The sequence below is a fragment of the Pipistrellus hanaki genome, assembly GCF_964339955.1.
Source record: "Pipistrellus hanaki genome assembly, chromosome: 9".
NCBI classification, from domain to species: Eukaryota; Metazoa; Chordata; class Mammalia; order Chiroptera; family Vespertilionidae; genus Pipistrellus; species Pipistrellus hanaki.
In genome coordinates this window covers 75046904-75069062 of record NC_140511.1, presented here as the reverse complement: position 1 = coordinate 75069062, position 22159 = coordinate 75046904, and the positions used below count along the sequence as shown (strand labels likewise).

The following is a 22159-nucleotide window of genomic DNA, read 5'->3' as shown; positions in this document are numbered from 1 at the left end:
GAACCAGGCCACCCAGCTCCAGAGTCTATGCTAGTAACCACTGTGTGAAAGTGACTTTCAAAGAGGGAAATGGTGACTGGACAAGAAGGGCGGTTACTCTAGCTTGCAAGTTAGTCTGTATTCTCCCCATCCGACAGGTGAGATTGAGGCTTAGTATGGGTTACATACCTTGCCCAAGGTCAAGGTTAAGGGAAGAGCCCCCAGCTCTCAGACAGTTTGAACTGCCCATGGGCTCGTCTCCCTGTATAATAGCTGGGTATTTTTGTTAGATGGCACTATCTGATGAACTGAATGAAATCCAGAAAATCAAGTTGCAGGCAGCTTATGACCTGATTTTAAAACCTAATTATATAGGTGAAGGGGACAGAAATCTTTACCCCTGTGTGGGAAGCTGTGAGGTACTCCCAGAGCTGGGACTCTCTTGCCTGGAATTTGCTGGGACAATGAAGAGCATCTTAGGCTGGGCAGCTGGGAGGCAATGTAGACCCTCAGTGGGCATTGGTGACGGTACCATGGTGGGCCTGCCCGGGTCAAGGGGTTTGTCCCCAGCTGTGGGGTCAGGAGACACCTTTTGATGTAGCATCGGGAACACTGGCTCCGGAGCCATTCCTGCATTCCAGGCAGAGCTTTGACCAACTCATGGGCACCAGGCAGGCTATGTAATCTCTCGGCGGCTCCTGTCAAAGGATGTGGGATTGAGTGACGTTACAGGGGTAAAGGGTTTTCTGTAAAATGCTCTGCAGTTTTCTCCTTTCTGCTCTTAGGGACTGACACACACCAACCAAGCTCCCACCAACAGGCTGGCTCATGGATGGGTTAAAACAGGGGTCTTCAAATTACGGCCCGCGGGCCACATGCGGCCCGCAGAGGAGTCTGATCCAGCCCGCCAGGTTTTTTGGGCAGTGAGCGCAGCCGAGGTGTTACAGTAGGAATTAGTAGTTCATATAGTCCGGCCCTCCAGCTCTCTGAGGGACTGTGATCTGGCCCCCACTTTAAAAAGTTTGAGGACCCCTGGGTTAAAATGTCAGTTAATTGGTTGACCACGAGAAATCGAACTTCTATGGACCCAGGAACAATTGGCCTGATGATCGATCTCCCTGCTTATCAGCCACTTGGACCTCAGTTTCCTCATCTGCAAAATGGAAAGATAAAGGAACCCATCTGGGGAGTGACTTTAAGAATTAAATGAGATGAACAAGCAAAGCGCCTGTGTTCTTTCCCTGTCTCCTCGTTGGCTGACCTCCCACCTTGACGGGTACATGGAAAATCCAAGCAGGGTGGACTCAGGAACCAATAGCCTCCATTCACTCGAAGCTCCAGTCCCATCTCTGCCCCAACCCGGGTGGGTGCCAGGGGGAAAAAAAGAAGGGTCCCGTGTCCCACCATCCACCCACGCAGCTCTTCCAGCCAGACCTTCTGGCTGCTTGTCACACCACCATTCATTAGGTTTGTACATGTTCTTGGGGGTATGAGACACACCCAGATCTCTGTGATACTCCGACCTCACAGGATTCCTTGGGTTGCTTGCATGTCTAGAAAGGAGAGGCGGCTTGGGTCACGCTCAAGGTTGACAACCAACTACATTATCCAGCGCCGAGGCTGGTGGCACATTTGTGAAGACACAACCCTAGGCATGGTAATAAACTGTGTACCCCCTCCCCAGCCATAAGACCTTATTTTCTTTATCGGAACTTTAGAAGAATTGGAGCCAAAGCATTTCCCGGGTTCATTGTTTTCCTGACTGAGGCTTACAAGGATGCCACCCAATCTCTGCAATGTCATTCAGATGAATCCTTCTGGGAAACAGTTTAGTTGGATGGTATAGATAACTGCATCTAAAAGTCATTTTAGCTTCCTGAGCTATTCTCCATGGTTCATTCTTTCCTAGGTTTTATTAAAATAAGATTTGTGCCTCCCCGCCCCCCATGATAAAAGTAGTGCACATTCTCCATAAAGTATCTAGGAAGTACAGACTAGCACAAAGAAAGACATGAAAACTCAGACCCCTGCCCCATGCCCCACTCAGACCACCACTGCCAACATTCTGATGTGTCCCTCTGCAGGAAAACATATGCTTATATAGAGAAATGTACAACACTAATATTCTCATGTATGGATGTGTATGTTTTTCTTTTATAAATTTGAGGCTTAAAATTTCATTTAATTTCACATAAAACTTACTTTGTTGCCCAGCTGTTGTGCCTTGGTGGTTGAGCATCAACCTATGAACCAGGAGGTCATGGTTCAATTCCCAATCTGGGCACATGTCCTTGGTGGCAGGCTCAACCCCACTAGATGGCGTGTAGGAAGCAGCTGATTGATGATTCTCATCATTTATGTTTCTCTCTCTCTCCCTTTCTCTCTGAAAAAAATAAAAGTATATCTTTTAAAAACAAACCCATTTTATCACAATTCTATCACTTGATTAATAACATTCTAGAGCTTTTTGTGTGAGAGATCAAGTTTATATCATACATGCTTCATCTAAACACCACCTGCTTTCTTTTTTGAATTTGGACTCACTCTGTATATACTTGTTTATAACTTGCTTTTTTAAAAAGGTTTTCCCCACTTTCAAAAATTAGGGCATACTTTACATATTAGTGTACAGTTGTGTGAGTTTTGACAAACATGTATAGTCCTGTAACTACCACCACAAACAAGATATAGAATTTTGCCTGTGATTAGATAGTTATCAAAACATGACTGAGAATGTCATCACACTTTCTGTCATTTGGAAAGAAAATGATTTAACCAATCTCTTTTTGTTGGCCATTTAGCTTGTTTACAGCTTTCTCTTACCGAATTTGCAATCTGGGGGAATGGAATGAATGAATGAATGAATGGAAGAAAATGAGTGAAAGCTGGCATCTCACTTTACTGGAGCTATACCAAATGGGCTTCTCCCTTCTCTGCTTGGAAAACTGCTCATCCTTTGGGACCCAGCTCAGATCTCCTCTGTGAAGCCCCCATGATGCCAACTGGAGAGTTGGATCCTCCTTCTGTGGTCCCTCTCACCAGTCACACGTTGATGATAAGACAGACATTGCAATACTCTGTTTTTCCTTGCCCCTCCAGGCTGTAAACTGAGGGGAAGTGATGTCTTAGCTCTGATTTCCCCAAACCTAGGCCACACCTGACACATAGGGCTCTAAAAAAATTCATAAAATGAACATTCCATTCCATTGAACTAAACTTAGTATCTTCCCAATTTCTCCCCCCCCCCCCTACTAGGGGAGAACGCGTTTGCAGTCCTGCCCCCACTACCACAAGCTATGCAGTCAAGCTTCCTACATTTGGGGAAATCACAGGGGTCAGCACATCTGGAGCCTCGCTGTGGGAAAACCACCTTTCTGATCATGCTCTCTCTCCTGCCAGGTATTTATTTTTTCCTGATTTCTTAGGAGACAGGTACTTTATGAGCATGGTGCAAATTTGGGCTGGATGAATTAAGCTGGTACGTGTAAGGAGAGCTGGGGACTTTCCTCTGTTCCAGACCCTGGGTTAGGCGTGCAAATTCATGTTTATATGCAGTCACTCAGTAAATATTTATTGAATGAATGAATACATGAAGGAAAAAGAGGTGTGAGTCCTGGACTCTGGGAGTTAGGAAAGCCAATCTGAGGTAGCAATCTGGGGGAGTCAAGGAATCAGCCTGGGTAGGGTTCACTGCCCTCCCACCCTATATTACCTTTATTTAGACTTGGGTAATTCAGGAACTCCTAGCTGCCTCGTCAGAAATAGCCAGACAGTGGCCAGTGGCGCCTGGCAACATGCCCTGACATTCTGGTTTGTGAAAAGTTTGTGCTCCAGGAGTCAAACCCTGAGGGGGAGCATCTGCTTTCATGTATTAAAGGTGTACTTATCAATACCTGCTTCCCAGGATCTAGCACAGGACTTGGCACAGAGCTGGTGTTTAAAAAGGTTTGAGTGAGGCTGAAATAGGAACATGAATAAGGATAAAAATGACCATCATTTGCAGAGTGCCTCCCAGCCAGGTTCTCATCGGGCTGCTCTTTGCAGATGTTCTGCTTATTAGGAAAGCCCTGGGGTGGTTCTGGATCCTCTTCCAATCCTAGAGATAAGCCTCTGAATCCCAGACAGGTTCTCCTGAGTCAGACTGGGGCGCGCACTGCGAGAAGCGCACACCGCCCCAAGAATCTGCGGGAGCCCAACCAGGTGCGCCTGGCTCCAAAGCCTGCATTCGCCACACAACGCCTGGGCCCACCACTCGACTTCCAACGCTGCCCATCTCTGCCTCTCCGACCACAGCAGGTAAAGCCAGGTCAAGGGGTCTTGCGTGGAACCCGCGTCCTTCGGGGTCCGGTAAGGATGGGTTCCGCGCAGGCTCCGGAAGCGACGCCACCGGCTCGGACCTGCCAGCAGGTGACTTCCGCCCGCGCGCGCTCTCTCTCTCCAGCCAGGTGTGGAGACGTGACGTCGGGGAGTGTCTGGCTCAGAGCCTGACGCAGAGTAGACGCTCGGTAATGGCTTCGGAGTCCTTACCGATTCTCATGAAATGATTTGGGGGCAGCCGGGAGGTGCCAGATGCTGTCAAGACCCGAGCCCCGAGCCACGACTCCGGGGAGGCGACCCCGACCTGGGCGGAGCCAGTGGGGGCGGGACTCCGGCAGCGCCCGTCCAATCGGCGCCCGGGAGGCGCAGACCGCCCCCCCCCGAGGAGGCGGCGCTTGCGCTCTCGGTCTCCACGGCTCTCGCTCAACACCCCTCCCCGGGGCGGGGCGGACCGGTCCGGCGGCGCTCGGCGCTGACGCTACGCCGACGCGCCCGACGTCGGGCACGTTGACGCCGGCGACGCGCAGCCGGGCCCGCTCCTCCCGTGCTCCGCCAGTGTCCGGCCGCGGGCCGGCCTTAGTGACTGGGGGCGGCGGGCCCGGGGCGGCGGGCGCGGGGCGCGCGCGCGGGCGCGGGCTGCCTTCGTCGGGCCCCGAGCTCGCCCGGAGCGAGCGGCCGCCCGGGAACCGCCGCGGAGCCTCCTCGCCTGCTCCCGCCGGCGAGCAAGGTAAGGGAGCGGGAGACTGAGGCAGGCTCGGGCGGAGCGGGGTCCCGGGAGCCAGCGCCTCCCCGGGGACGGCCCCGCCGCCGATTAACGTCAGCCCCGCGGGTCGGGCGCGCTCCGGGGGGCGCGGGGCGGGGACTGGGGGCGGGGCCCGCGGCGCGGGGTCGGTGGGAGAGCCCTGCGGGCGCCGCTGGCACCCCGGCGGGACCCCGGGAGGAGGCGTTCCCCGCCCGCGCCCCGAGGGACGAGCTCTGGGCACGGCGCGCCGCCCCCTCCCCTGCCCCCGGCGCCCCGGTGATCCCAGCCCCGAGTGCGAAAGGCAAACACCTGTGGCCTCGAGAAACCCCGATTCGGGCCGAGCTCCCGTTGTAAACGGTTCTCGGCACCCCGCGGCCCGGGGATCCGCAGCACCTGGTGCGAGTGTGAGCGTGGAGAGGTCGTGAGGACCGTCCGGTGCGTGGTCTAGGGCATCTCCCTCTCGGGGGTCTGCGGAGCCGGGAATACCGCCCGCAGCTTCGGGCACCGGCCCTCCTTTCCCTGGGCCCCTCGTTATATTTGAGACACTTAATAGCCTCTCATAATCTCACCTTTCACTTTTCTTTCCTAGCCGTCACGGCTGTATTGACCTGCTATATTTCCATTGTGGAATTTTTTTATTTATTTTTTTGGTCTGGTCACTTACGTAAGTTAGATTGTCGGACCACAACCATTGCAGCCATTGAAAAACATGTCTCCCAGCCCCTAAGGAACCCAGGCCTTTTAGCGCTCCCCAAATCCAGCCCAAGAATTCAGGGAGCAGTCAGTCCTTTCCCAGGAGCTGACTGCACACATTCCTGTAAGATGCCTGGTGGATTTGTACTTGTCCGTTTTACTGGCTGTGTGTGCTCCTGGGCTTTTCCTGAAGACTGATTGGGTGGCGTGTGTTTCGACTTTCTTTCCCCTACCGGGAAATAGGAAAGAAGAAAAAAAAAAAAAAACAGGTTACAGAAGCACACGTGTTTTCAACATCTAGAAAAGACAGCTTGGCAAATAAAATACCAAGGGTCTGCTCTTTATGTCCTTTATGGATCCTTGTCTGTTAATGTATTCTTCATCTTGTGGTTTGCATGTGTGTGCTTTCCCAGTTTGTCATGCTCAGAGCTTAACAATCAGATCCGAGAATAAGGCTGTCGGCCTTTCATTTATTAACGACAGGTAGCTATAAAGTCGCGGCTCTGTCAGAGGCCTTACTCTGCACTTACTGACTGTATGTATTCTGGGTCTTTTCTTTCAAGATGATGTGCGAGGTGATGCCAACCATCAGCGAAGCAGAAGGCCCCCCGGGAGGAAGTGGGAGCCATGGGTCCGGCTCGCCTTCGCAGCCAGATGCAGATTCGCATTTTGAACAGTTGATGGTGTCCATGCTGGAGGAGAAGGACCGCCTTCTGGAGACGCTGAGAGAGACTCAGGAGACACTGGCGCTAACCCAGGGGAAATTGCACGAGGTTGGCCATGAAAGAGATTCCTTGCAGAGGCAGCTCAACACCGCACTTCCGCAGGTACGGATGCTCTTCCCTCCCCGCAGCTTTACAGATCGGTGTCTCCTAAGTGGGGTCACCTCTGTGAGGTCATCCTGATGGCGTCGGTATTTTTAGATGCGTACTCAGCCTAACCATTTGTGAGCTGATGGGGTTCTGGTGTTTGTAAGAGCTATAGAGCAAGGTCCTGAGGATTAAACTCCTCAGGGAAAAAGGTTCTGCCCCTCTGCAGTCCTGTGAAAACACCTCTTACTCTCGTTCCTTCCTTCGGGGCGGCAGGAGGAACTGGATTTGGGGTGGTGCTCCCAAAGTGTTTGAATAAGGACCTTGGAACAATCAAGCTATGTGGTGCCTTTTGATCGCTCGCCTTCAGCCATTTCTTGTTAAATGGGTATTTCCCGTGGATTGTAGCAAAATGAGTGGACAAAAAGGTTTGGTTTTGCAGGAAAATGCTTGTCCAGCCCACGTTTATCAGGACACCTGCCTGTTGTAGATGAAACTTGTTCTAGGAAATAGAAGGCTGGGCTGATTCCTTTGGAACGTTCTCCTTGGCACATGAGAATTCCAAAGCTACAGTTGTTCATTTAAGTATGTTACGTTTGGACCAGCGTTTCAAACCCGTTTATTACGGAGCTGAATGAGGGTTTAATGATAGGTGAAGGGAGAAAATGGCAACGGGAATGTAAGGTAAAAGGCACAGCGTGGTGGGAGAGAGGAAAGTGACTGGGGTGTGTGAGAGCTGTCTAGGTGCCGTTTTACTTATTCATAAGAGCTGCCTTGATGGTGCTTTCAGGCAGCCCTGAATAGGCACACACTGATGCTCTCGTGGTGGGTCTGCAGCGCTGAATTAGTGAATGAATAATTACTGGCCTTAATGCGTTTCTTGGCTTTAGTCAGCTGCCCTGAAAGATTGATAAGTCTAACATTTGGCTTTCTTTTTTAGCAGCAATAATTTAATGTTAGTGCTATAATATTTCCTTTTTGGATTAGAGAATCATTAAGTTTTTTCTCATTCCAGTCCTCTAAATTACCAATTTTATTTAGGTCAGATTTTATTACCCGAAGCTTAAAAGGATTGGTCGTGTTATCTCTTGCCAGATTTTAGTGTATTTGTAAATGTTTTCAGTTGTGTTGCTTTGTGTGTGTGATTGTTTTAATGTAATTTGAGGTGTATGTCAAATACTTAGCACATATTTGGTGAGCTAGTTTTTTTAAAGGAGCACAAGGACACAACAGGGAAGGGACCGGAGTTTGTGCAGTACAAGGGGTTGTCCCACCAGTGGGGTGAGACCGTTGCTCAATGGTTTGTTTCTAACTACTGCTCAGTGTGGTAACCTGGAAGTGCCTCATTAGGTAGAGATGGTGTCACACAGTCACCTCAACACCTAAGCGCCCGGGGCCAGCATTTCAGAAACACAGGAACCATCATGTAAATGTGCTTTGGATGCTTTCCTTTCTTGGCATTTATCTCCTGTTCGGTGGTTAACAGTGTAGCCAGATCGGAGGCATATGAATCAGATAAGTACATTTGTTCTGGCACATTATGTAGGCAAGTATATACTTCAAAATCTGAATATAACATACACCAGGAAAACTCACGTCATAAGTGTACATCTCTGAATTCTTCACAAAGTGAACACACTCTTGTAACCACCACTAGATCAAGAAACAGAACATTACCACGTTCCCAGAAGCCCCTCCTACCTGCTCCCAGAAATTGTCCCCCAAAGTTAACTTCCCCCCCCTCCCCATTTTTTGGAAGGATTTTTCATTTTATTTGTTCCAGTGGTTTTCAGTTTTTTTTAAACCATAAGAACTCTTTCTTCAAGAAAACTTGTATTCAGAATCCCAATATATAAAACAAATATCAGTAGAAAATGACGGTCTTGACTTTTTCCTTTTTTTAAATATTTTTATTGATTTCAGAGAGGAAGGGGGAAAGAGAAATAGAAACATCAATGATCTGAGAGAGTCATTGATATGCTGCCTCCTGCACAATCCACATGGGATGGAGCCTGCAACCAGGGCATATGGCCTCACCAGGAATCGAATCGTTACCTCCTGGTCATAGGTCGATGTTCAACCATTGAGCCACACCAGCCTGCCCGCTTTTGACTTTTGGTGATGATTGCTTTGGCATGTTCTTGACTTTTTATAAATGCAGTAAAGTAATAGGTATATTTTGTTTCTTGATTCTTTCATTCAACATTGTATGTGAGATCCATCCACGTTTTCTTACGTAGCTTTGTTTATTCTCATCTGCTGTCTAGTAACCCAATATATGAATGAATATACCATTAGAGAGGGAGGAAGGGAGAGAGAAACATTGATGTGAGAGAGAGACATCGATTGTTAGGCATGATCTTCCAGTGCATGGGATACAGCTTTAACCCACTGAGCCACACCAGCCAGGGCTGTCATAACTTACTCTTTCTACTGTTTGTGGGTATCTGGGTTGTTCCTAGTTTTTGTAAACGCTGCCCTGGATATCCTTGCTTGTTTGTGGGTGCAGATCTGTGTACATTCCTATTAGGTGTGTTCAGAGGAGTGACAAGCAGTGGTGTGCATTTGATCAGCCTCGGTACACACTGCCCTGAGTGGTGTTGGTACCAGTTTGTACCACCTGCAGTGTGTGAGCAATCAGTGGTTCTGAGCGTGGTCTCATCAGTTCTTTTATTCTCGCTGTCTGGTGGGTGTTGAGTGCATATTTGTATGGCCGGTTTTCTTTTACTTTCTTGTGTTTGTCTCTTCACTCTCTCAGTGGTGTCTTTTGATAAGTTTTCATTTTAATGTCCCAATTGATGCTCTTGGTTCATTGCATGATAACATGAAGTTCATGAAGGTGTTTTCCTGTGAAAGCTTTCTTGTTTTATCTGTCACATTTAGATCTGTAATCCATCTTAAATTGATTTTTGTTTATGGTGTGAGATAGGGGCCAAGATCCTTCCCCACGTGAAATATATGGATATCCAAGTGACACCACAGTTTATTAAGAAGACCATCCTTCCCTAGTGCACTGCAGTGTCGTCTCTGTCATAAATCCAGTCACTGTAAATGTGACTGTGCCCTTGATCTTTGGTTGTTTTTGCACAAATGCCACACTGTCTAACTTACTGTAGATTTAGTCAGTCTTGATAGCTGGTAATTGAAGTCCTTCAGCTTTGCTCTGATGCATGTTTACCTAACTAATTTTGACCCTTTGTGTTTTCAGGTAAATTTTAGGGTCTATTTGGCAGTCTCTCCCCAAAAAATGTGCTGGGATTTTAATTGAGATTGCATTAAATCTGTAGACCAACGTGGGGAGTACTGACATCTTTTTAATATTGGTCTTATAATCCATCAACACAATATCGCCTACCATTTATTTAGATCTTCTTTAACATGTCTTAGTATTTTACAGTTTTCTGTGTATATTTAATACATGTTTATAATTTATTCATAGGTATTTGATATTTTTGATGCCATTAAATTATATCTTTACGAATTAAATTATGCAGTTGTGTATTACTGGTATATAGAGATAGAACTTTTTGGATATTCACTTGCTAAATATATTTCTAATAAAAATTCTTGTATTTTATATGCATACATATTGTGTCTGCAAACAACACTTTCTTTTTTTTTCTTTCCCAGTGCTATACCCATTTTTCTTTTTCTTGCCTTATTGTGCTGGCTAAGATCTCCAGTACAGTGTCAAGTAGAAGTGATGAGAATAGGTTTCCTTGGGTCGCTTACCAATATCAGAGGGAAAGCATTTTGTATTTTACCAGTGATATTTGATGTAGCTTCTTTTTATATATTTTTATCCAAATTTAAAAATTCTCTATTTTTAATTTGCTAAGCATTTTTAAAATAATGAATTAAGTTATTATGTTAACATTTTTTACTTTAAAATTTTTCAGTTACAGTTGACATGTAATATTATTAATTTTAGGGATATAGTATGGTGGTTAGATACTTACATAACTTACAGAGTGATATTCCCCCATAAGTCTAGTACCTATTTGGTACTATTCATAGTTCCCACAATATTATTGACCGTATTCCCTATGCTATACTTGATGACTATTTTTGTAACTGGCAATTCATACATATTAATCCCTTCCCCCCTTTCACCCAGCCTCCACTCTCTGCCTTCCCTGCTCATCTGGTGACCATCAGTTTGTATCAAGTAATTTTTCTTTTATGTGGTGGTTTAACTTAAAAATTTTTTTTGAAATTCTGTAATAATCTCAACCTGACCTCAGTGTATTCTTCTTTCACTGTTTTTGTTGTTGTTAATATATTTTAGAATTATTTCATCGGCATTCATGAGAAATTGGTCTGTAATTTTACTTTTTTGAATTGCCTTTATTGAAAGTATGTATTTGACAGTTTCCAACTTGGCAATAAATGATGGTGATTTAGTTATAATTAAATAGAAATGAGTATATGAAAGACTAATGAAGTTCAAAGAAGTATTATGTTTCAATACATGTATATTATCTTCTTGCCCAATAAAATTTTATGCCTCTATTAAAATTAACTAGGAATGAACTTATTTCAGTTTTTAAAAAGAACAATTTCTAGTCTCAAAATTTTTATTTTGTTACATCCTCATTGAAAACCTAATTGGGAGCCAAGAAACGTATCTTGTAAAGAGTCAAGCAAAAACAGTGTAGCCGTGCAAGTAAATTATAATTGAAACTATGGGATCATGATGGATCTGTAGCATCCAACACTTCTCTGCACTGAGTGTCTCTGACGCTAAATACCGTACCTGTACATATTTTCAAGCCCTGGGTTTACAGTCCATTATTTTTGTTGGGTTTAATCAGGGTTATGCTGGTCGCAGAAAGCAAGGTGGAAGTGTTCCTCCTGGGTTCCCGGAGAGTTCCTGTGAGATTGGTGTTCTTTTCCTTTAGATTTTTGGGAGAAGCTGGTATAGGGTTTGTTTTTGTGTGTGAGAAGGCTTTAATTTCAGATTCATTTTCTTACACGGAAGTAGGAATTTTCTTATTTTCTGTTTCTTGTGTCTATCTAGGAATTCATTCAGTTCACCCGAATTGTTCGGTTAGTGAGTGTAAAGTGGCTCATGTCCCCTTTACAATTATTTGATATTGGTCACTGTGCTTTATTTCTTTTTCTTGCTGGTCTTGCTAAGGGTTTATCAATTGTATTAACCTTTTCAGAGAACCATCTTTTGGCTTTATCGATTTTTTTTCCTATGTAATATTTGTTTTCTATTTCATTAATTTTTTAAATATATTTTATTGATATTTATTTATTTATTTTACAGAGAGGTGGGGAGAGGGATAGAGAATTAGAAACACCGATGAGAGAGAAACATCGATCTGCTGCCTCTTGCACACACCCCCACCAGGGATGTGCTTGCAACAAAGGTACATGCCCTTAATCGGAATTGAACCTGGGACCCACTAAACCAAATCAGTTAGGGCTTCATTAATTTTTTTTCCTTCCATTTACTTTTTATTTGTTGTTCTTTTTTCTAGTTTCTTGAGATAGATGCTTAATTGATTAGCTTTTCTTCTTTTCCAATACGTGTTTAAGACTGTAAGTTTCCCTCTAAGCACACTTTTAGTTGCATTCCACAAGTTTTTTTTAGTTTTTTTTAATTAATTAATTTATTTTTTTAAATAAATATATTTTATTGATTTTGTACAGACAGGGAGAGAGATACAGAGTTAGAAACATCGATGAGAGAGTCATCGATCAGCTGCCTCTTGCACACCCCCTACTGGGGATCTGTCTGCAACCAAGGTACATGTCCTTGACTGGAATCGAACCCGGGACCTTTCAGTCACCAAGCCGACGCTCTATCCATTGAGCCAAACCGGTTTCGGCTCCACAAGTTTTGATAAGCCCAATTTTTATTCTTTTAAGTAAAAATATTAAATGGTGTAGCTCAGTGGTTGAGCATCGACCCATGAACCAGGATGTCACCCATTCAATTCCTAGTCAAAGCATATGCCTGGGTTTTGGGCTGATCCCCAGCAGGGGTTGTACAAGAGGCAGCTGATCAATGTTGGTGTTTCTCTCTCATCCATGTTTCTATCTCTCCCTCTCCCTTTCTCCATCCCTCCCTCTCTCTCTCTCTCTCAAAAAAAAAAAAAAAAAAAAAAAAATCAGTAAAAACATATTAAAATATTTAAAATTTTCTCATTGTAGTATCTTTTTTTTTTGTCATAAAGTTTTTAGAAAGTATACTGCTTCCCAATGTTTGGGGGATAGTCTATCTTTGAGTTGATTTCTAACTTAATTTCATGAAGATACTGTCTTAGTCTTTTCAGGCACCATAGACTAGCTGTCTTATAAACAACAGAATTTATTTCTCATGGTCTGGAGACTGGGAAGTCCAAGGTCACGGTGCCAGCAGATTTGATGTTGGTGAGAGCCTGCTTCCTGGTGTATAGATGGCCAGCGTCTCACTGTCCTCACATAGTGACAGGGGCTAAGGACTGTTCACTCATGACCCATCCCCTCCCAAAGTCCCTGCCTTCTCACACCGTCACCTTGGGGCGGGGCGAGGACTTGGAGGGGACATAAACTGTCAATCCACTGCAGCTCCTGAGTAGACTGCATTATTTCAGTCCTTGGAGATGTGTTGAGCTTGCCTGATGGGGACCCAGCATATATTCCTTTTTGTGAACTCTTCCTTGGGTACTGGAAAATAATGAGTATTGGTGGGAAAGCAGTGTTGTATGTATATCAGATCAGATTTGTTTGAAAGCAACAAAGGAGATTTTTGAAACACATTTCTCTCAGAGAACTCTAGTATATGAAACAGAGGAGAGAATCCGATTGTTCAGGTCGAGTATTGGGTGGGACCCCAAATTTTGCCCGCCTCTCTCCCAGTATCTGCTAATCCCTGAGACAGGAGTGTATATTTCTTTTTAAAATGTTTTAATGCATTTTGGAGAGTGAGGGAGAGAAAAAAATATCAATGTGAGAGAGAAACATCGATCAGCTGCCTCCCGTATTCACCCTGACCAGGAACAAACCTGCAGCTGGGCATGTGCCCTGCCTGGGAATTGAACCTGTGACCTGAGGCATGGGACAGCCCCGGTCACTTAGCCACACTGGCCAGTCCTGAACAAGGTCTTAAAAATCACAACTCAGCCGGGTCAGTGTTGCTCAGTGGTTGAGCATGGACCCATGAACCAGGAGGTCAAAGTTCAGTTCTTGTCAGGGCACATTGATCTCCAGTGGGGAGACATGCAGGAGGCAGCCGATCAATGTTCTCTCATCATTAATGTTCCTATCTTTCTGTCCCTTTCCCTTCCTCTCTCTGAAATCAATAAAAATATATTGGGGGCGGGGGGCGGTCACAACTTAGTGAGAAGTAAGCCTACTTGCATCAGATGTGTGGATTGTCACAGCAGAGGTTTAGGGGAAGCTGGTGGCAGTATCAGGTGTGCTGGGTGGACTGGAAAGGGAAGCAGTGGAAGCAGACTGGTTGGGAGGATGAGATCTGGAAAACTCTGATGCTGGGGAGACAAGAACGGGGGTAGAAACGCTCCCGAACATTGGGGAGTGCGGCTCCCGCCCCCCAAGGGAAGTGTATGCTGCTAGGGGCCGGTGGAGGGGCCCCGGGGGTCACAGCCAGAGGTGCAGTGCTCAACTGGAATTCCGTTTGCAGGGCTTTCCACACGGCAGTCCAGCACGGGCTGAGCTTCAGTCAGCACAGAGTTTAGGGAGACCCCCTCCTAATCAGGGTGTGGTTAGTCAGGGCCTCCTCGCTGGGGGTAGGCTGTTACGATGGTCCCCCTGGTGTGCCTCACTGACTTGGCAGAACCTCGCTCAGGAGACGGTGCTTATTGCCATGGTTTCTAGTTAATGCAATGGTTAAATATATCCTTTCCAAGTAGCTCTGGCCCATTTGCACAACCTGCCATCTTTTTTAAAGCAGCCCTTACCTTGTCTTCCTGTGTCAACACCTTTAATTGTCTACATGAGGTAGAGCCTTCCACTCTTTAAAAAAAAAGGGGGGGGGGTATTGATTTCAGAGAGAGGAAGGAAGAGAGGAATAGAAACATCAATGATGAGAGAGAATCATTGATCGGCTGCCTTTTGCATGACCCCTACTGGGGATCGAGCCTGCAGCCTGGGCATATGCCGTGATTGGGAATCAAACAGTGTGACCTCCTGGTTCATAGGTTAATGGTCAACCACTGAGCCACACCGGCCAGGCGAGCCTTCCACTTTCAGTTGAACCCCTAAGATTCCGAGTTCCATATCCATGGGAGACCATGGTAGAGGCAGACAGAGCCCCCTGTCTTTCGAGAGTTGGCATATCAAACTGCTTCTCAATGGAAGTGCAGACTATGAGGTGTATCTTCACAGATGACATATTGAAAAGACACAGCCAAGGCTGCATGAGGTGTGCTGTCTATGGCACATTGGGATCCAGGAGTGACCCAGAGAAGGCCTGTGGAGGGTCTGTATTGGTCAGAGGTCCAGAGGCTGAGAGAAGCCAGCAGTGAGATCTTCCCCAGCACTGTGACTGCAGGGGCTAAGGCCAGAGGCAAGGAAGAACTTGGCCCTGGCTCACACCATGGAAGGGAGGAGTGCACCAGGTGAGGGCGGGCAGGGCGGGCAGGCAAAGCCTCCTGCCAAAGAGGGGGGTTTTCTAAACAGTGTCACGGCCAGGTGGAGGGATTGACAAGTTTTGTTGGGATATTTTTAGGTCATGCTTATGCTGCTTAGAGAATGGGTTGGGGTGGGGGCAAAATGGACACAAGATGGGAAACATTGGTTAGAGTGGTCACTTATTTTTTTCATATTTTTTTAGCTAATCTCACCAGGGGATTCCATTGATTTTTTTTTTTTTTTTTTTTGAGAGAGAGAGTGGAAAGGAGGTGGGGTGAGTGGAGAGAGAAAGAAGCATGGATGTGAGTCATACCGATTGGCTGCTTCCCATATGTGCCCCAATTGGGTCAGGGATTGAACCTGCAACCCAGATACATGTCCTTGTCAGATTCAAACCCAAAACCCTTCTGTTCTTGGGCTGACGCTCCAACCACTGAACCAAACCAGCCATGGGACATTGTTTTCTTTATCCTATTTAGATTTTTAGTGCCTTATTATTATAATTATCCTACTGAGTCAAGCTTTAGAATTGTTTTTACAATTCTTTTGAGTTTTATTTATTTAAAATATATTTTATTGGTTCTTTTACAAAGAGGAAGGGAAAGGGATAGAGAGCTAGGAACATTGATGAGAGAGAAACATTGACCAGCTGCCTCTTGCACACCCCCTACTGGGGATGTGCCCACAACCAATGTACATGCCCTTGACTGGAATCTAACCTGGGACCTTTCAGTTCACTGAGCCCAACCGGTTTCGGCTTTTTTGAGTTTTAGAATAAATATATCTTAAGAATATATGAAGCCCAGCCCTGGCCAGTGTGGCTCAGTTGGTTGGAGAGTCCTCCTGTCTACTAAAAAGTTTCGAATTCCATCTCTAGTTGGGAAGTGTACGGGAGGCAACTGAGCAATGTTTTCTTTCCCTCCCTGCCTCTCTCTAAAATCAATTTAAAAAAAAAGAATATATGCAAATTGACCCTTGTACAAAATGGATTTGAACTGTGCAGACCCACATATATGCACTTTTTGTTTTTGGTACACACATACGGTACTGTAAATGTATTTTCTCTTCCTTATAATTTTCTTAACTTATTTTCTTAAAGTTACTTTATTGTAAGCATACAGTATATAACATAACATAAAAATATGTATTAATTGACTTTATTTGATCGGTAAGGCTTCAGTCAAGAGTAGGTCATGATTAGATAAGTTTTTGGAGAGTTAAAAGTTATAAGCAGGCATATTTTTTACTGCATGGGCAGCCCCAGACCCCCTCCCCATTGTTCAGCTGTCAAGTGTAGGTAGAATAATGTGTTTTAAAGCAATATGAAATAATATAACCACACAAAATTTGATAGCACAGTTAGGTTCATTTGTTTTTGTTTATTCTTAATTTTAGGGTTTGCATTTTTCATTTGGAATACAGTTTTTTTCCAAATACATAAAACGTTTATATTATGATCCAAAAATCAGAATCACAGAACTAGCATACTCAGAAGTCTTACCCCTTCCGTCTCTGTCCACCCACCTCTTATAGGTGGGATGACCACGTGCCCAGTTTGCATGAATAGTCCTGGGTTTTGCTTCTTTTCAAGACCTGTGTACAGCTTCTTTCAAGCATCTCAGTTCTGCGTCAGGGCTCAGACAAGCTCTTGGGGGCTAGCCTTGTAAAGTCGGGTTCTAATGACTGGTGTCATTTCTGTGGTAAAGTTGACTTTGATTTCAAAGAATTTATGCAAGAACTTGAATATACCACCTGTTTGCAAATTGTCTAGAATCATCTACATCAACCATTTTTCGTAATTTGAATGTCAGATTGATTATTTAGTGAACCTTTGTTCCTTCTTTGTTTCTCTTTAGAGAGAAAAACTTAAAATGCAGTGAAATGTTGTGTTGGCAGATAATTTTAATTACTTCAGAGGAGTTTCGCTCCATTGAATGCCTGACAGGCAGTCTGAGGGAGGTGGTCTGTGGGCTGGGCTCTGGGTGTGACCTCTTTCCCTGGAGGGTCACCCCTTGTCCCAGGCCTGGGCTGCCTCTGCGGGAGCCCTGGGAGCTTGACAGCATCTGTCCTGTTTTCCAGGAGTTTGCAGCACTTACTAAAGAGCTCAATGTGTGCAGGGAGCAGCTGCTTGAGCGGGAAGAGGAGATTGCTGAACTGAAGGCAGAAAGAAACAACACTAGGGTGAGTCTGGACTGTGTGCTCTCACACTGGCCTCGGCGTTGCTGTCTGGAGCAGTGCTACTGGCTTTCTTCTCAAAGATGACCTGCTCCGTCTGGCTTCAAGCAGTTTCAACATTCCCGTGACTCCACTGCATTTGATCAGTTCAGTGTTCTCAGTCCTGGCTTGAAATTGATGATGAGAAGAACTGGTATTTTAATACAGTGGAGACGGTTCTTTCTGACTTTAGACTAAATTGAAGGGAGTCAGGCTCTTGTTAACATGAGAGTGAAGGGAGTTATTTGCTCCAGATTCAAATACGATACTAGAGTGTTCCTTAAATGTGTTTGATTTTGGCCTTTTTTGTAGCTGCTGCTAGAACATTTAGAGTGCCTTGTCTCCAGGCACGAGCGCTCTCTCCGGATGACGGTGGTGAAGAGGCAGGCGCAGTCCCCGGCAGGCGTGTCCAGTGAGGTGGAGGTCCTCAAAGCACTCAAGTCCTTGTTTGAGCACCACAAAGCCCTGGATGAAAAGGTACAGCAGCCCCGCAGCCATTCTCTGCGCGAACACGTGCTGCATTGCTCAATGGGCATCGTGTATGGGCACAACTTCAACTCTTAAAACTTTCCTGTGAGGAGACAGTTCTGTATAGGTAAAAAGTATTAGTTGGCATAAATGTTTTAAATTTGTTGTTGTTGTTTTGTTATATATTTTTATTGATTTCAGAAAGGAAGGCAAAGTTAGAGAAATATAGAAACATCAATGATGAGAGAGAATCATTGGTTGGCTGATCCTGCATGCCCCACACTGGGGATCGAGCCTGCAGTGCTGGCATGTGCCCTGACTGGTAATCAAACCATGACCTCCTGATTCATAGGTCAACCCTCAACCACTGAGCCATGCCAGCCAGGCTTAAAACTTATTCCATTCTGTATATTGACTTGTTATTAAGAATTGTATATCATAATGTAGCTATTAAGCTATTAACAAACATCTTTTCTTGACATTAACACCATGAAAGACGTTAAGGTATACTGTTGTGTTATGTTACGATGATGGTGAACTAGAGTTACGGTCATTAAGCGTTAAATAAATACGCACACACCTCAACCCTGTTTGCTTTCAGGTGAGGGAGCGCCTGCGAGTAGCACTTGAAAGGTGTAGTTTGCTGGAAGAAGAGCTGGGTGCCACCCACAAAGAGGTAAGTGTGCACATCACCTGGTTTGAATTGAGGGTTTTACGTTTTTATCTCAGTTTTAAAAAGTTATGAAGACAGTGGTGGTGGATAGCAAATGCTTTTGTCTTTCTGAGTGAGGACCAGCCCCTGGGGCCAGTGTAAAGCCTGGTGAGCGGCATTTTCTTTCCAGAGTTGCAGGATCTCTCTAAGTGCCACCTGCCCAGTAGGGAGTGAGTTCTGGTTCTACTAATCCGGTCATAGTCAGGACGGCTGACGTCCCCATGGATATATTCTTATACTATGTTTACAGTTGATAGTTGTGTTTTTCCAAAAGGAGTTTTGCTATCTTTACTTAGTTCTTTACTCTCATATTCAATTTTTTGGTTTTAGCTGATGATTCTTAAAGAACAGAATAATCAGAAAAAAACACTGACAGATGGGGTGCTTGACATAAATCATGAACAAGAAAACACACCCAGCACGAATGGAAAGGCAAGTCCTCGGCTCTCTCTCTCTTTCTCAGTCCTGGTTTCACCTGTCCAGTCTGCACAGGACTGTGGGGAACGCTGGGCCACAGCCCAGTGCAGTCCAGCCCTGCGCCCGCGGAAGTTGTGGTCCAACTGACTGCAAACATTCATTGACTCTCCCTGTGTCCCAGAAGCACTTGGCTTCCTAGCTCCTCAGATGAGGCTGCTTAAGAGTTCTTTTCTCCCCATCAGAGGTCCTCCGATGGTTCTTTAAGCCACGAGGAAGACCTCGCTAAAGTGATGGAGCTGCAGGAAGTCATAGACAAGCAGGCCCGGGAGCAGAGCCAGATGAAGGAGCGCCTGGCCGCCCTCTCCACACACGTGGCGGAGCTGGAGGAGGACCTGGACACCGCTCGGAAGGATCTCATCAAGTCCGAGGAGGTGAACACGAAGCTGCAGCGAGATGTGCGGGAGGTGAGCGAGCCCACACGGCAGGGCCATCATCGGGCCAAATGCTGGGTGTTCTGAAACAACCTTCGCACCATTGTATTCGTAACAGCAAAACAGAACGGTGCTGTGAGACCGTGATAGGTGACCTCCCCGTTCTGGCGGTGCAGTCTCCTTTCCCCAAGGTCTGGAAAGGTGGAGACTGATCCAGCTGCTCATTAGACCGGCGGCGGCAGAAGGGACAGGAGACCACCCTTCCGATCATGCTGCTGCGTGACTGTAATGCCCTGGTTGTGGAGTCCTGATTTCTGCAAGGTCTGGGCGGTCTGAACCTAGTCTCCACCATGCTCAGATTTCCTCCTGACGCACACGTGATCAAGTGGGTGTTTGGTGTGCTGCTGGTTCACTGACCTGATGTCTGTGTTGTTTGCTGACTGTTCAGAGCGTTAGCGATCACCTAGCCTTTATATGTCCTGCCCCCGAAGGAATCAATGATACTGATTGCCGGGGCAGACAGACAGTGAGTGTGCTCACAGGGGGTCATCAGGATCATGCTGTCACATTGCATAGAAATGCACTTCTGTCCGGCAGACGGTTCCTTCCATATGTGTAAGCATTTATAAGAACTAATCATTATAAAGCCAGTGAGGGCTGAATACTTTCTCTGGCATCTTCCCCTCCCCCTTCACTTTATGCTGTTCTTTGTAAACAAGGCAGACACCCTACCTCTTCTCCCCGGATACTCCCGGAGACATCTCAGCCAGGACTCTCAGGAAGAGCCTTTCAGATCCTCACAGGAGTAGATACAGTGTAACCTGTCACATTGTTGCATTGATCTTTGGCAAAGGGCAGCATTTATGTGGTGGTGTAACATGCAGAGATTTTTAAAATTTCTTTTTTTAAAGACCTGTCACTTTTAATATTAAGACTTTGCTAACATTAGTTACTTAGTCAATGGGGAAACACCTTTAATGAATTTCTACATGGGGGCAGGAATTGCATGAGCAGAAAGTTCGGCCCTAGATTCAGTGTTCAATACTATGTAAGAGAATTTTTTTCACAGAATTAGGCTTTTGAAGGCTGTATCCACTTAACTTAAACTTTGGCTTCCATTTCTATTCATTCATTCGATCTCCTTACATTTGTTTTTTAAATATATGTTTTGACTTCAGAGAAGAAGGGAGAACGAGAGAATAGAAACATCAATGATGAGAGAGAGTCATTGATTGGCTGCCTCCTACATGACCCCTACTGGAGAACCATGACCTCCTGTTTCCTGGGTGGATACTCAACCACTGAACCATACCAGCCAGGCTGATTTCCTTAATTTTGTGGTAATTGGATGTGATTTTATCCAACTTGTACCTAAGAAAATGATACTAGTGTCTGACTGTCTTATCCATGAGGAACCACATCTTGACCTGGTGGATGAACCCCTTGTACCGTGAGAAATTTGTGTAATATTTCAATATTTTGTACATTTTTTTTGGAAATATTCTGTAGAAAATGATAAGCTTGGTTAACTGAGTGGCCAGACAGGAAGTGCTGGCTACTGGTATAGGTGCGTGTTTATGATATTTGAGGTAGGCACATTTTCACTCACATTGCTAAAAATTGACATCTCTATCCATTTAATTTTGGAGACACTGATTTTATGTCTGATTTGAAAGTTAGGGTTTAGTCCAGTGTTTTCTCTTAAGCATGTTGACGTGTTCTCGGTTACTTACCTCCCGCTCTGAATGCTGTAGGCCATGGCGCAGAAGGAAGACATGGAGGAGCGGATCAACACCCTGGAGGAGCGCTACCTCGCAGCCCAGCGCGAGGCCACCTCCGTGCACGACCTCAACGACAAGCTGGAAAACGAAATTGCCAACAAGGACTCTATGCATCGGCAGGTAGTGTTCTTACGGACCTGGGTCTCGCTTTAGCAGTTAATTACTAAGGAAGTTAAAGCCCTTTTCCCTGTGACTTTCATGTTGGCGTCAAGTCCAAAGTAAAGTTTTTATGATCTCCGACTAGTATGTTTGGAAAGTGTGGGTTATTTTAATTTACAGTTTTAATTATGTAGGATTTGGTTTTACCATTTTATAGAAGTTACTTACACTCCTTGATTCTTCTGTTTTGTTTTACTGGAACGATAATCTGTTGTTTGGCAACCTGTTTACCTAAGAAACAGAATAGCAAAGACTTTCCCATTTCAAGGCAGTGGCTGCTTGTGAGTAACTGGGGTCAGGGCAGTAAGTGGTAGGGTTAGCAAGGCAGCCTGCCCGGAGCGTTCACCTCTGGTGGTTCCACAGCCACCCCTTCTTGTTCCTCTGGAGTCTCAGGTAGTCAGAGTTAACCCCAAAACTGAATCTGCTTCTGAAAATAAAGTGAGTTTGTCTATAAAGTGTATCCTTAGTATCCAAGTTAAAATAATAAAACACTGGGAAGCTATTGTAAATTAGAATGTGGAATACTGTTTAAGAGCAGGTAAGATGTTCACAATAATCAGTTTAAAAGACAGGTCACAAAATTTCTGAGGGTTTGAAAGCATAATATATTGTGTGGAACAGGTTTAAAATTGTGGTACTCAGAACAGAGTTTACTCTTGGTTATTATGTACTGATTATTGTATTATTAGATGCATTATAACTGTAAACCTACTTTTGCCTACCCCTATATATGCAGGCAGAGAAAGGGAAGCAAGCTGAATGTAAACAAATGCTAACGTCTCAGGAACCTGAACTTACAGATGAGTTCTGAGCTTTCTTTTTAAAAAAAAATTCTTTTGCCTGCATTTTCT

At 45.3% G+C, this 22159-nt stretch overlaps 2 protein-coding genes across 11 annotated transcripts in view; one reads left to right on the top strand and one right to left on the bottom strand.

Moving 5' to 3' along the window:
* LOC311627872 (uncharacterized protein) overlaps positions 1–22159 on the bottom strand; it is a 389410-nt gene that overhangs the window by 240660 nt on the left and 126591 nt on the right. The window lies entirely within an intron of this gene.
* Positions 4789–22159, top strand: part of PPFIA1 (PTPRF interacting protein alpha 1) — a 53497-nt gene continuing 36126 nt past the window's right edge. For 4 of the 10 annotated variants that reach the window (XM_084894533.1, XM_084894531.1, XM_084894537.1 and 1 more), the window contains exons 1-8: positions 4790–5023; positions 6295–6558; positions 17206–17307; positions 17653–17817; positions 18410–18484; positions 18851–18952; positions 19180–19401; positions 21123–21269. In XM_084894533.1, the coding sequence (XP_084750659.1) occupies positions 6295–6558; positions 17206–17307; positions 17653–17817; positions 18410–18484; positions 18851–18952; positions 19180–19401; positions 21123–21269 (1077 nt within the window). In that variant the 5' untranslated portion in view covers positions 4790–5023. Of the gene's footprint in view, positions 5024–6294; positions 6559–17205; positions 17308–17652; positions 17818–18409; positions 18485–18850; positions 18953–19179; positions 19402–21122; positions 21270–22159 lie in introns of all 10 variants that reach the window. The other 6 variants (XM_084894535.1, XM_084894538.1, XM_084894536.1 and 3 more) reach the window with 3 other exon arrangements.